General features: G+C 40.0%; 1 protein-coding gene across 1 annotated transcript; it reads left to right on the forward strand.

The window, feature by feature from the left end:
* On the forward strand, positions 1-12,170 carry LOC139447356 (carboxypeptidase B-like). Its single transcript, XM_071228666.1, has 10 exons — positions 1-119; positions 3,214-3,298; positions 4,071-4,292; positions 5,240-5,341; positions 6,185-6,286; positions 6,974-7,084; positions 7,594-7,678; positions 8,340-8,545; positions 10,096-10,180; positions 11,682-12,170. Exons 1-10 carry the CDS (start codon positions 49-51, stop codon positions 11,864-11,866), a joined length of 1,254 nt encoding a protein of 417 aa, XP_071084767.1. The 5' UTR covers positions 1-48; the 3' UTR covers positions 11,867-12,170.
* Positions 12,171-12,332: the final 162 nt, after the last annotated feature.

Consider the following 12,332-nt stretch of genomic DNA (forward strand, 5'->3'; position numbering starts at 1 on the left):
TCTGGTTGGCATTGTCAGGCTAACGACGTCCCCACACCGCCATTCACGATGTTCTGGTCAGGCGTCTTGCTGCTTCTTGCTGGCTGGACATGTGTCCACGCAGTGGTCAGATACGATGGGTGAGTCCTCCCTGCACACCAGTCCAGTCATATTCGTTGCATTTATTTTCAGTATACAAATGTTCAGTCTGTTTTTCATTGTTGCATGGGGCACTTTTTCTTTTGTCCATACTCCAAATACCATGTTTTTGTCTCTTTATCTGCGGCATGAAAGTGTCACCTTAGCTGGTCACTCGACGAGATATACATGTATTTGACATGGAAATACAAACAACTATTTCATTTTTAACATATTTTCTTACTGATCTTCGCGATCAATGACAGTAGTCCCGACATTAAGAACCGCCTCCGTGGTCTAGTGGTAGAGCATTCGAAGAGGGGAAGATCCAGGGGTCGATCCCAGGCCGCGTCATACCAAAAGACGTTAAAAGATGGTACTTGTTACCCTGTCTGGCGCTCGGCATAAGGGGTCGTTAAGGAAGTATTTATCATGAAGTAGAAGAGTTTATCGTACATTGTCCAGATAAGATAACTTTCAGAAAATAAATAACTTATCGTCCTTGTTCCTGATCTAGTGTCTTTTGTCCTGACCCGCTGATTTGTGAATACGCAGTTTTTCCCTTCATGACTATTCTGCATCACAGTTTAGACTACACAAAACATCATCTATTTATTTACTATATCATCAACTATTTGCTATTTTAACCACGTTTTGTGGAGCAGTTTCTACAGGACACAGGGCCCCGTTCCTCAAAGCGATCTTAGTGCTACGACTATCGTAGGCCGGTGTTAAAGTATGGGAGTTACGATCACCTTAGCGCTAAGATAGTTTTGTGGATCGGGGCCAGGATGTCGAATTGTCGTACTCAGTGACAACCAGTCTCATCACTCCCCGCGTCCAACACATCTTCTCGGTCTGCATTAGGGGAAATCTACATTGGTAATGGTTCAATACTGTGAAAGCAACAAACCCTTTTCCACCAACATAAGAAATGATTGTAGGATTCTGGCTACATCATGAGCATGTGTTTATAGATTCCTATCACATAGGGACACGATGACACGATGATCGCGAAAAGTCACATGACAACAAAACTTGTTTCCCCGATGTAAATGATTGTGTTGCTTTTTTCATACTCACTTTTCCAAGTATACAATAAGCTGCTTTCAAAATTGATCATACAGGAACTACATGTACAAGTGGCAGAACATAGCGATTCACAGACTGCAGTGGCAATATGTGGTATTTGTTATTAATATTTAATGTTGTCCGAAGAAGTATGTAGGCAACGGCATAAGCCAATTGGACTCGAGTGAACCATTCTTGGTTGGCATGATACGAAACGTAACTTCGAAATCCTTTTCACTTGTGTCTGTTCTTTTAGGGAGAAAGATATTTCTTTTGGCAGATAATCGAGACTGGCTGTTCTCCCGTGTTGACGTTATATGTTTCGTATCCACTATATTGTGTATGGGATGTGTAGGTTGTTCAGAATGCGAAGTTTGTGTTTGGATCGGCGTGTTACCTTACTGCGCAGACTAAGCGAACTAGCAACATACCACACTTTTCTAATTACCGGCGCTATTTCAGCAGCATGTGGTTTCTAATTAACAATCATTGCGCGAATTATATATGAGAACTTAGAGCACAGATGGGAAATTCAATCCGACTTCGTTCTACTCGGTTGTTGCATTCAATATTTTAATGAAAAACATTTGTTACGTGATTGTTCAATCCAATTTCGTTTCACTGAACAAATAAATTTATTCATAGGTTCCTTTCTTGTTTTACATCAACCCTCATGCAAGATGGGTGCTACTGGTAGAACAAGACGTGTCATGTTTCCGAATACCTTGATTCATCATTGTATCACAAAACGGTTTTTTAAATTGCTCCACAAATGGGGAATAGAGTACAATTTCAGAACAATCGTTTTTCTTAATTTATTATCTTAACTGTTTCTTAATTTACTATATTTACCTTGTATATTTACCAACGAGTTTGTTAACTAACTTCAGAAATGCAAGGTGTGTCATGATTATTACAGAATTTTCCTGATACAAAAATACCTTCTCGTGAGCTTCACACGATGAAGATCATGCGATCACTCAAAAGAAACAATTTAATTGTATTTTCATATTTATTTCGACCACCGACCTTACAGTTGTGGTAAAAATAAGGAAACCAAGTTTTTGGAAAAGTGGCCTCATAATGATCTGTGAATGAACGTCCTCATACGCTGCTCCCAGTCTGCTCGCGCTGTTTCTACGAGTAGGATCTGATAAAAAAAGGAGCTGATTCAAGGTTTTAATTAGTAGAATTTCAGTGACAATGGTGATCCTTTCAGCGCACTCACCCACTCTGACATCAAATGTTGGCGTCATGTACAGCTGACACAGACACAATATATTATTGCTTACTTGTGCACGGTATTTCATGTTAATATATTTGTATATTAGTTTATGTTAGGATGTGAATTACGTTCTGCCTAGGAGTGAGTAGGTCTGGTTTAACGCCGCTTTTCACAGCGTTTCAATTATATCACGGCGTGTCAACTTGGTGTGGGAGGTAAGAAAGAAAGTGATACTGGTCACAGATGTTTACCGCTTTGGTGAAACCCATGAGCTCGGGCGTGGTGCTGACAAACCTAGTAACATAATCAGAAACCTAGACACATAGTCAGGGCGAATCTTGGATTGGAACCCACGACCATTGGTTTTTGGCACGCCTAAGGGCCTACAAGTCTACAAAGTGAAATGCGGTTCCTTAGAAGACTGGGCCACCGCGCCTCTTTACTGGAAGTACTAGCCGATTAACATGGTAACTTTCTTCCAGATAAAAATGATTTGTTATGACCTCAATATATGTGACCTGGTATGTGTGCTCCAAGAGAAAGGGGACCTTATGAGTGTTCTGATTCAATTGACGTCAACTTAATTCAGTTAAGATCGCCATGTGTGATGTCATGTATCTCTGTAATAAATATGAATGGAAGCTTGGGAATTGTATTTTTGTGTTCCGAAGATTCTGTAGTTTCAAAATATCATGAAAGGTCAAAATGTGATTGTTCACCCACAGGGTTCCTTATCTCATGGTTGGTCACATATTCTGTTTAAAAGCTCCACAATCATAAGTGACAATATTTCCTTCCAGACACCGGGTGCTGAGAGTTGTTCCCAAAACATTGGCTGAATATAGAAGAGTTCAGAAATTGGAGGCTTTTGGAGAAAAGGATCATGTATATACACAATAATTTAACTTTCAATACATTTTAGAATTACATCCTATTAAAGAAAGCACATTATACTATCAGGTGATTCTAACAAGTGAATCATTAATAGTTGTTTCAGAGCTAAAGTATTCATCGTTAATCCTATAAATGTATGTAAGTTTATTTGCATTATATTTAAAACCCTTTGTGATGTTCGTCCCATCCGGGATTCAAACCCACACTCGCAGAGTGAGGCACCTAATCGCCTAGAAGTAGGATCGCCTAGAATTTTTACTTTACCGAGAGAGTGTTATCCCAAACACAGGTTATGACGTCGGAGGAGGTATTCATCGTTTTGTTTTGCTGAAAAGGGATATATATATATATATGAATACCTCCTCCGACGTCATAACCTGTGTAACAGTCGCATAACGTCATAATCAGTGCAACTTCATTCTCCCTGATGATTCGATAAAACATATCATTCGTATATATCAACAGGCAATAACTGATTTACCACATCAGTTAATCAGTTATGGCCTGGTGATACTCGTACATGGTACGAGTTGAAAGCGCTAGCCAATAAAATATGTGTTCAATTTTACTCCACTTATTTATTTTTTGCTATATTGTGCCTGAGAGGTAGAACATTACTGTGATATATATATGAAAGCAACCAGTCGCACTCCCAAATATAAAATGAATTGTATTCTTATATGGTATATAAAAGAAAAGTGACGATGTTCGGAATATTGATGTCAACTTCCCCAACACATGAACTTCTACTGCACACCCACAGGCAGACATCTGGCGGAGCAGCAATGGTGTAGGTAGTCCCTTTGACTTCCGGGTCACCCCAGAAGACTTTAACACCATGACCATGTGGTTGCACTTCTACGGTCTGCAATACGAAGTGATGGTGAAAGATGTCGAGGTCGCCGCGCAGAAACAACGACAATCAAACAACAAGTCTACCAGCGCAATTGATTTCGATTATGGAAAATACCATGACTTTGACGAGGTAATGGTTCCTTTCTATGGCCGAAGATAAAGACTCCCGTGAAGAGTCAATGTGTGAAACCCCGCCGTCAGTATGCTGGAATATTACCACTCACTCAAACTCACTCATTCATGCAAAGGTGTTGGACACAAAATATGTTTAGAAACCTCTTGACATTTTGTCCTTTTTCTGTGTACGTACATGTATATGCCTCTAACTATAGTGCGGTATTTCACGAACCATGATTGGTGATTGTTGGGGTTAGTATGCCATACATTCATTGAACACGAGATTGAGATGGAAGATTTTGTTTTATTTTGTTTGCTTGTTGTTTAACGCCGCACTCAGCAATATTCCAGTTATATGACCCTGGTCTGTAAAATAATCGAGTCTGGACCAGACAATCCACTGCTTGACATCATGAGCATCGATCCACGCAATTGGGATCGATGACCTGTATCAACCAAGTCAGCGAGCCTGACAACCCGATCCCGTTAGTCACCTTTTACGACAAGCATAGACGCCTTTTACGGCAAGTATGGGTTGCTGAAGACCTATTCTACCCCGGAATCTTCACGGGTCTGAGATGGAAGTGAACAGTGAATGTAAAGAATTGATTTCAATATATACATAAGCACAAAACATGTTAAAGTCAATTGTTATGAATAAATTCGCCAACCAAAGTAACTTCACAGACTGTTTATTTTATCATGCAAACACAACAATGTACAACAGTACGAAATCAGTGACATCGTTCAGCGCAATAATACAACCTCACCTCCGACCCATTCTTTTTAGCCAATGAGGAAACAACAGATCGGTAGTTGGTGTGGACTATTTTATTTCGGTTTATGGAAACATTAAGGCAAAAAATTGTTTGGTTACCTACTCAAGTGTTGTTTATTTAGTAATGTATTTTATTGATATGAGTCAACCATTATTATAGTTTTATGTCCCTCCGCCATCAGGTCAACCAGTGGATTACCGACATAGCAGCTGAATATCCCGACTTTGTCAGTGTGATTACGGCATCCCAAACATACGAGGGCAGAAACGTCCGCGGTCTAAAGGTAATTGTTCATTATGATAGTAGACTTCTGGTTGACATGATATGATATCATTTATCTTCTTCAATTCAGTTGTTTCATTTCCATACTTAGGAGCCCGTGGGCCTACAGTACAATGTATATTTTACACCCAATCTGTGCAATGGATAGTGACGTGTGTGAGTTTTAAAATCTTATTCACAGAAGTCAAACGGACAAAGTGTTATTATGTAAAAATAAAGTTTCTTAAGATCACACATTTGTTTGTTTGTTATTTATTACAGTTTATTCACTTAATAATAACGTTTACTTTATTAAAAACAAATCATGTACAACAATACTTATTTCAGTTGCGTGCTTTGGGCAGAACAATTTCCTGCTCATTGCGTGAAATGAGCAAGCTCTTTTCCCATATTGTGAAATATTTGGAGAATTCTTTTTCTTTCACAATTTCCTGCCCATTGCATAAAATGAACAGATAATTGTTTGCACATTCCGTACACTGGGCAAACGGCCTGACCTATGCACAATTGACAGTTGCACAGAATGCGTGTAGCATACATACACTGTTGAGTTATAGACTAGTGTTACATACATGTCTATACAGTTGTGTATTATACAAGTGCATGGACACGTGTGTTGTTACAGTAGTTTTGTCATCATTTGTGAATTAAAACTTTTAAACAAAGAATGAAATGTACATACACTTGAATGATAGAATCAGAAATATCCATTGCAAGTTACAATGTCGTGTCACAATATTAGTTGGGTAATATGACATTTTATGTGATCCATTATGTACTTGTTACGAAAATGTGTGATAATATTCAGAAAGGCACATAGGGACATTATGCTTGATGTCTTCAGATATCGGTGAGCAATGCAACCAAGCCAAGTCTGTGGTATCAGGGAGGTATACACGCCCGGGAGTGGATCTCTCCTGCCACTGTTATCTACATCACAGCACAGGTAGGTGGAGCACACGGAGGATCTAATCGTCGCAAGATTATCTTACAGTTTTTCATCTACATGTTTGCAACGGCGCATCAGCTTAATGTGAGTGGGGGTGAGGTGAAATGGGGTCTAACGTCGCGTCATCGATTATTGCACTTATATAGCGACGTGCGTGTGCGTGCGTGTGTGTGCGTGCGTGCGTGCGTGCGTGCCAGCGTGCGTGCGTGTGTCTCCATGTCCTGGTCCGGACTTATGCCGATTTCTAGTATATAGTGCTAGCAGCCCATTGAGACACCATGCCGCTGTTTAACATGAATACCCTACGCAGACACAGTATACTGACTCCAAGCCGACCAGTCGATGTTTTAGCCCCTTAATGCCGAGCGCCAGACAGGGTCATGTGCTCAACACATGAACAATACTAGTGAGTGAGTGAGTACGGTTTTACGCCGCTTTTAGCAATATTCCAGTAATATCACGGCGGGGGACACCAGAAATTGGCTTCACATATTGTATCCATGTCGGGAATCGAACCCGGGTCTTCGGCGTGACGAGCGAACGCTTTAACCACTAGGCTTATTTCTTTGAATATATTGATGCGATATTAATGCAATACCATGTAATTATTCAGAAAAATGAACAAATTATAAAAAAGAATACGATATGTATTGGTATATATATGGTGCAGCATTGATTTACCAGCTACTGCAGCAGTACCCCACACGGCCAGAGGTGAAAGAGATTCTGGAAGGATTTGATATCTACGTTGTCCCCGTCCTCAACGCCGATGGATATGCCTACACTTGGACAGGCGTGAGGTTTCTTTCATAAGCATTGTGTTGACAATATTCTTTAAATAATAACACTGACTTGTTGTAACATGTTAACCTTATTCCACATTTGTGATTAAACGACCAAACATTAATATCCATGTGACAGAATATGTTGTTAAAGGCATACCTTCGTTATCAATATCACATACCACGGGAATTCATCGAGTACTGTTAAAAACTGGATATATACATGTACGTTCAAATTATAAATGGCTATAGGTTGAGACACAAAGGTGAAATACTTAAATGACTACGACGAGGCGTCAATATATGAATTGGTCCAAATTATAGTTCGATGAGAACAGAGACATGAAAAGATGTTTACTTTCAACTTCAAAGCACCTTTATGACAAACATAGTTCAATTTTTTCATATTTATGAACGAAACGGTAATTCATGTGGCAAATGGTTTACTTTCCAGTATATTTGCGAGGAAAAGAAATTTATGGCAGTGTGTCTCACATATAAACATGTAACAATAATTTGCAGGATCGTCTCTGGAGGAAGACGCGAACACAGCATGGTATTTGTAAAGGAGTCGACCCAAACAGGAACTATGGGTTTCAGTGGGGAGGTAGGTAAAAAAGGCCACTGGCACTACTCATAAATGTGACATCGCCATCACATAGAAGCACCCTATCACAGTGTTATCACTGGTAGCATGCTGGTACTACTTGATCAAATGATTACTACTTTGTGTATTTGCGCAGCTCAGAAACCCTGCCAGTAGTTTTAGTGCTGCACTGTCATATCTTTTTTTTTATTTTGAACCTGTGGTTATAACACTTTGTAAGTGAGTGAGTGAGTTGGGTTTAACGCCGCTTTTAACAGTATTCCAGTTATATCGCGGCGTGTGAGCTTAATGTGGGAGGAAAGCCCGAAGTGATTTAGGTCTCAGACGTTTTCACATCAGCTGCATGAGATACGTGCAATTATAAAAACAACGTCAATGCATTTTTGGCATTAATATGGACATTTCTTCTACAAGTGGATATGTGGATCGTCGATGATCATCAATATCTTCTTTTTAAAGACGCCTAAACAACGTCTCACGTCACCTCTCACTTCAGATCGTCGTCCCGAATCCTAGTTTCGGCCTAAATATGATCTTTGATCCTTAAGCATGAAATACGTGTCACTCTAGTACTTTCTCCCACATTAAGCTGACACTCTGTAATATAACCTGAATACTATTCAGAGGGGCGTGATAACCAAATCACTCACTCTCATTACAGAGTCTAGTGGATCAAGCGGAGATCCTTGCTCCGAGACGTACCGTGGCCCAAGTGCGTTCTCTGAACCCGTCATTAAGGGCGTCACCGACTTCATCAAGGACAGCGGAGTGACCTTCAAGGGATTCATCGACTTCCACAGTTATTCTGAAGTTTGGATGACAGCATGGGGATACACAACTGATACCCCCAATGACTTCGACGCCCAGGTATACGTAGATACACGTCGTCACTCTGTTTAAGTTCACTGACTCACACGGGAAGCGTACTAAGATAAGCCATAATGTCCCAATCCATTTTTAAGCCAGTATTGTCATGCAGACTGAGGCTAATAGTAAACCTGATTTTTCCAATACTTTATGGACCAGTATTGTTCAGGAAAGATAACTTGTAAATTTGATTTTCCCCATCCTTTATGGTCCTGTATTGTGCAGTGTAGGCTACTAGTATACTTGATTTTCCCCATTCTTTTTGGTCCTGTATTGTGTAGTGTAGGCTACTAGTAAACGTGATATTTCCCCATCCTTTATGGTCCTGTATTGTGCAGTGTAGGCTACTAGTAAACGTGATTTTCCCCATCCTTTTTGGTCCTGTATTGTGCAGTGTAGACTACTAGTAAACGTGATTTTCCCCATCCTTTATGGTCCTGTATTGTGTAGTGTAGGCTACTAGTAAACTTTATTTTCCCCATCCTTTATGGTCCTGTATTGTGCAGTGTAGGCTACTAGTAAACTTGATTTTCCCCATCCTTTATGGTCCTGTATTGTGTAGTGTAGGCTACTAGTAAACTTGATTTTCCCCATCCTTTATGGTCCTGTATTGTGCAGTGTAGGCTACTAGTAAACGTGATTTTTCCTCATCATTTATGGTCCTGTATTGTGCAGTGTAGGCTACTAGTAAACGTGATTTTCCCCCATCCTTTATGGTCCTGTATTGTGTAGTGTAGGCTACTAGTATACTTGATTTTCCCCATCCTTTATGGTCCTGTATTGTGAAGCGTAGGCTACTAGTATACTTGATTTTCCCCATTCTTTTTGGTCCTGTATTGTGCAGTGTAGACTACTAGTAAACTTTGTTTCCCCCATCCTTTATGGTCCTGTATTGTGCAGTGTAGATTACTAGTTAACGTGATTTTCCCCACCCTTTATGGTCCTGTATTGTGTAGTGTAGGCTACTAGTAAACTTGATTTTCCTGATCCTTTATGGTCCTGTATTGTGTGGTGTAGGCTACAAGAAAACGCGATTTTCCCGATCATTTACAGTCCTGTATTGTGAAGCGAAGGCTACAAGTAAACGTGATTTTCCCGATCATTTATTGACCAGTATTGTGCAGGGAAGACTACTTGTAAACTTTGTTTCCCCCATCATTTCCGGATCCAGTATTGTATTGAGAAGAATACCAGTAATCCTGATTTTCCCGACCCATTATGGATCCAGTATCGTGTAGGAAAGGGTATCAGTAATATTGATGTTCTCGAAAACTATTGGATCCAGTATTGCGCTACTAGTAATACTGTGTTCCCGCTCCGAAAAATGAATTTAAACCTTTAAAAACTAAGCGAAATCACGAATATCTTGCAGTACCTACATAACCATCTTTTCGGAATGGCATTGCATAACATAATTTATATCTAATTTGCTAACATCGTGGACAAGCATCCATGGGCAATATATAAGCAAGATGGACATAGATACAATGCATCTACATACAGAATATCAACTTTGGAAAATGCATGTTCTGTGACCTGGCAATTTTCAGGACGCGTCTTCCGCTGCTGCCACGGCTGCCATCAAGGCTGTGCATGGAACCACCTATGAACATGGAGCCATTGCCAGCGTTTTGTGTAAGTAGAAATGACATGCTATTTGTGTGTATTGTCTAACGCCGAACTGAGACACATTCACCCAGTACAGTCGGGTAGGATGACACGCCATCAACCAAGTCACCGTGGCTGACCACACGATCCAGTAGGTCGTCTTGCACAAGCAAAGGTGGCTTTGGACCTATTCAATCCCGGTCTCTTCACTGAGGAACGTATTATCAAGCCTTCTGCTATTGTGTCATGAAAACGTCCTGCTGAAGCGCTGTGCAATATCTTTAGAAAAGGTAAAATTTCAAAATTCTCCAAATATATCATTGAAATAGTGTGGGAGACTTATCTTTCACGTCTGCAATGAATAGTTTTGTTTGTTTGTTGTTTAACGCTGCACTCAACAATATTCCGGCTATATGACGGCGGTCTGTAAATAATCGAGTCTGTAAGAGACATTCCAAGATTGACATCAGGAGCATCGGTCGGCGCAATCGGGATACGATGACATACATGAACCAAGTCAGCGAGCCTGACCACCCGATCACGTTAGTCGCCTCTTACGACAAGCATAGCCGCCTTGTATTGCCATCATGGGTTGCGAAGACCTATTCTACCCCGGATCTTCACGGGTCCTGGAATGAATGTTATTTCCTAAATCTCAAAGCGTTGAGTGACTTCTTCAAAAAATTATGCAAAATCGATTTAGTCTGTGGATCAAGTTGAACTACAACGGGCTGCTTTGGATTGTTTGGAACTAAGTTAAGGTTATTTTGGATTCCTTTGGATTCGAATGTGGAATATTCTGTACATTGTCTGTAATAATACATGTGACCAACCATAAGATAAGGGATCTTATGGGTGAACCATCACATTTTGACTTCTAATTATATAATAAAATTACAGTATCTTAGGACCATAAAAAAATCATAAATTTCAATTCATATTTAATACAGATATACATCAAACATTTAGACTTATTTTCTGCAATGCAAAATTGTCATACTTATTGCTGTTTATGTAATGATTGCAGTTTTAGATACAGTCTGATTAATTGAAAAGAGACGTATGCTGAAATGTTTTGAAAGAGTGTTTTTATTACATTACGAAAAACCGAGAGCAAAATAAGATATTTTTGTACAGTCCGCACACATGGCCACTTTTTAAAGAAGTAAGTTGACGTCAAACGTCCCTATTTATGACGTCACAGCACAATTGTATCCTTGAGCCCATAAGAACCCCTTTCTCTTTGTGGCTCACATATGTTATTTATGTCTGGGAATAAAGCCATTCGAATTCCACCCTTGAATATGTTAGAACATTTCCAAATAAAAGTCGTTCTATCCATAACAAGCATCTGCCCGACAATGTAGCTGTACAACAGTCGCTCTTTATAAACATGTAGATAGTTAGTCAAAGACCAAACTGTATTTGTAAACTGCTTTGTAATGCAAACTAACATCTATAGTGGACACAGACTGATAAACATAGTTCAGTGTCGTAACATCCTATTTACTAATATAACGGGTTACAGATATCGCCAACGGCAACGCCGTGGACTGGGCGTATGGCAGCATGGGCATCAAGTACGCTGCCACCCCCGAGCTGAGGGACAAGGGCCAGTATGGTTTCCTCCTGCCAGCTGATCAGATCATCCCGTGTGGGGAGGAGACGCTTGAAGGTTTCCTAGCCTATGCTAAATATGTGCTTGACAACTGATGTGAAAAACAAATGACCCAATAGTAAAACTACGAAATGTGTAACATTAATTATTTGCGAAATCCAATGCATAAAATTAGATTCCTCCACTGGTATAAAGTAGCACATTATATCTTCCAGTAGCCACATGACCATCGCTGTTCACTGTTGGCATAAGGGCAATGAATATTTGAGATTTTTTATTGTAGCATCACCAATTGCAATTGCTCTTGTCCTTCAAAGATCTGATCACACGGTATATTACTTTATCTACATAAATACCCCCGGCAGCAACATATCAGGACCCCATAAAGTTGATATTACAGTTATGTGTTATTGAATGTTTAACCGAAAATTAGTATACACTTTGAATTCAAGCAAAACCAAGCAGCAACACGTTAACAATACGGTTCATCAGCAAAGGACCTCCTCCGTGGTCTAATGGTAGAGCGTCCGCCCGGAGAGCGGAAGGTCCGGGGTTTGATCC

Source organism: Haliotis cracherodii, unplaced genomic scaffold, assembly GCF_022045235.1.
Source record: "Haliotis cracherodii isolate W230 unplaced genomic scaffold, xgHalCrac1.p SCAF_10, whole genome shotgun sequence".
Lineage (NCBI taxonomy): Eukaryota > Metazoa > Mollusca > Gastropoda > Lepetellida > Haliotidae > Haliotis > Haliotis cracherodii.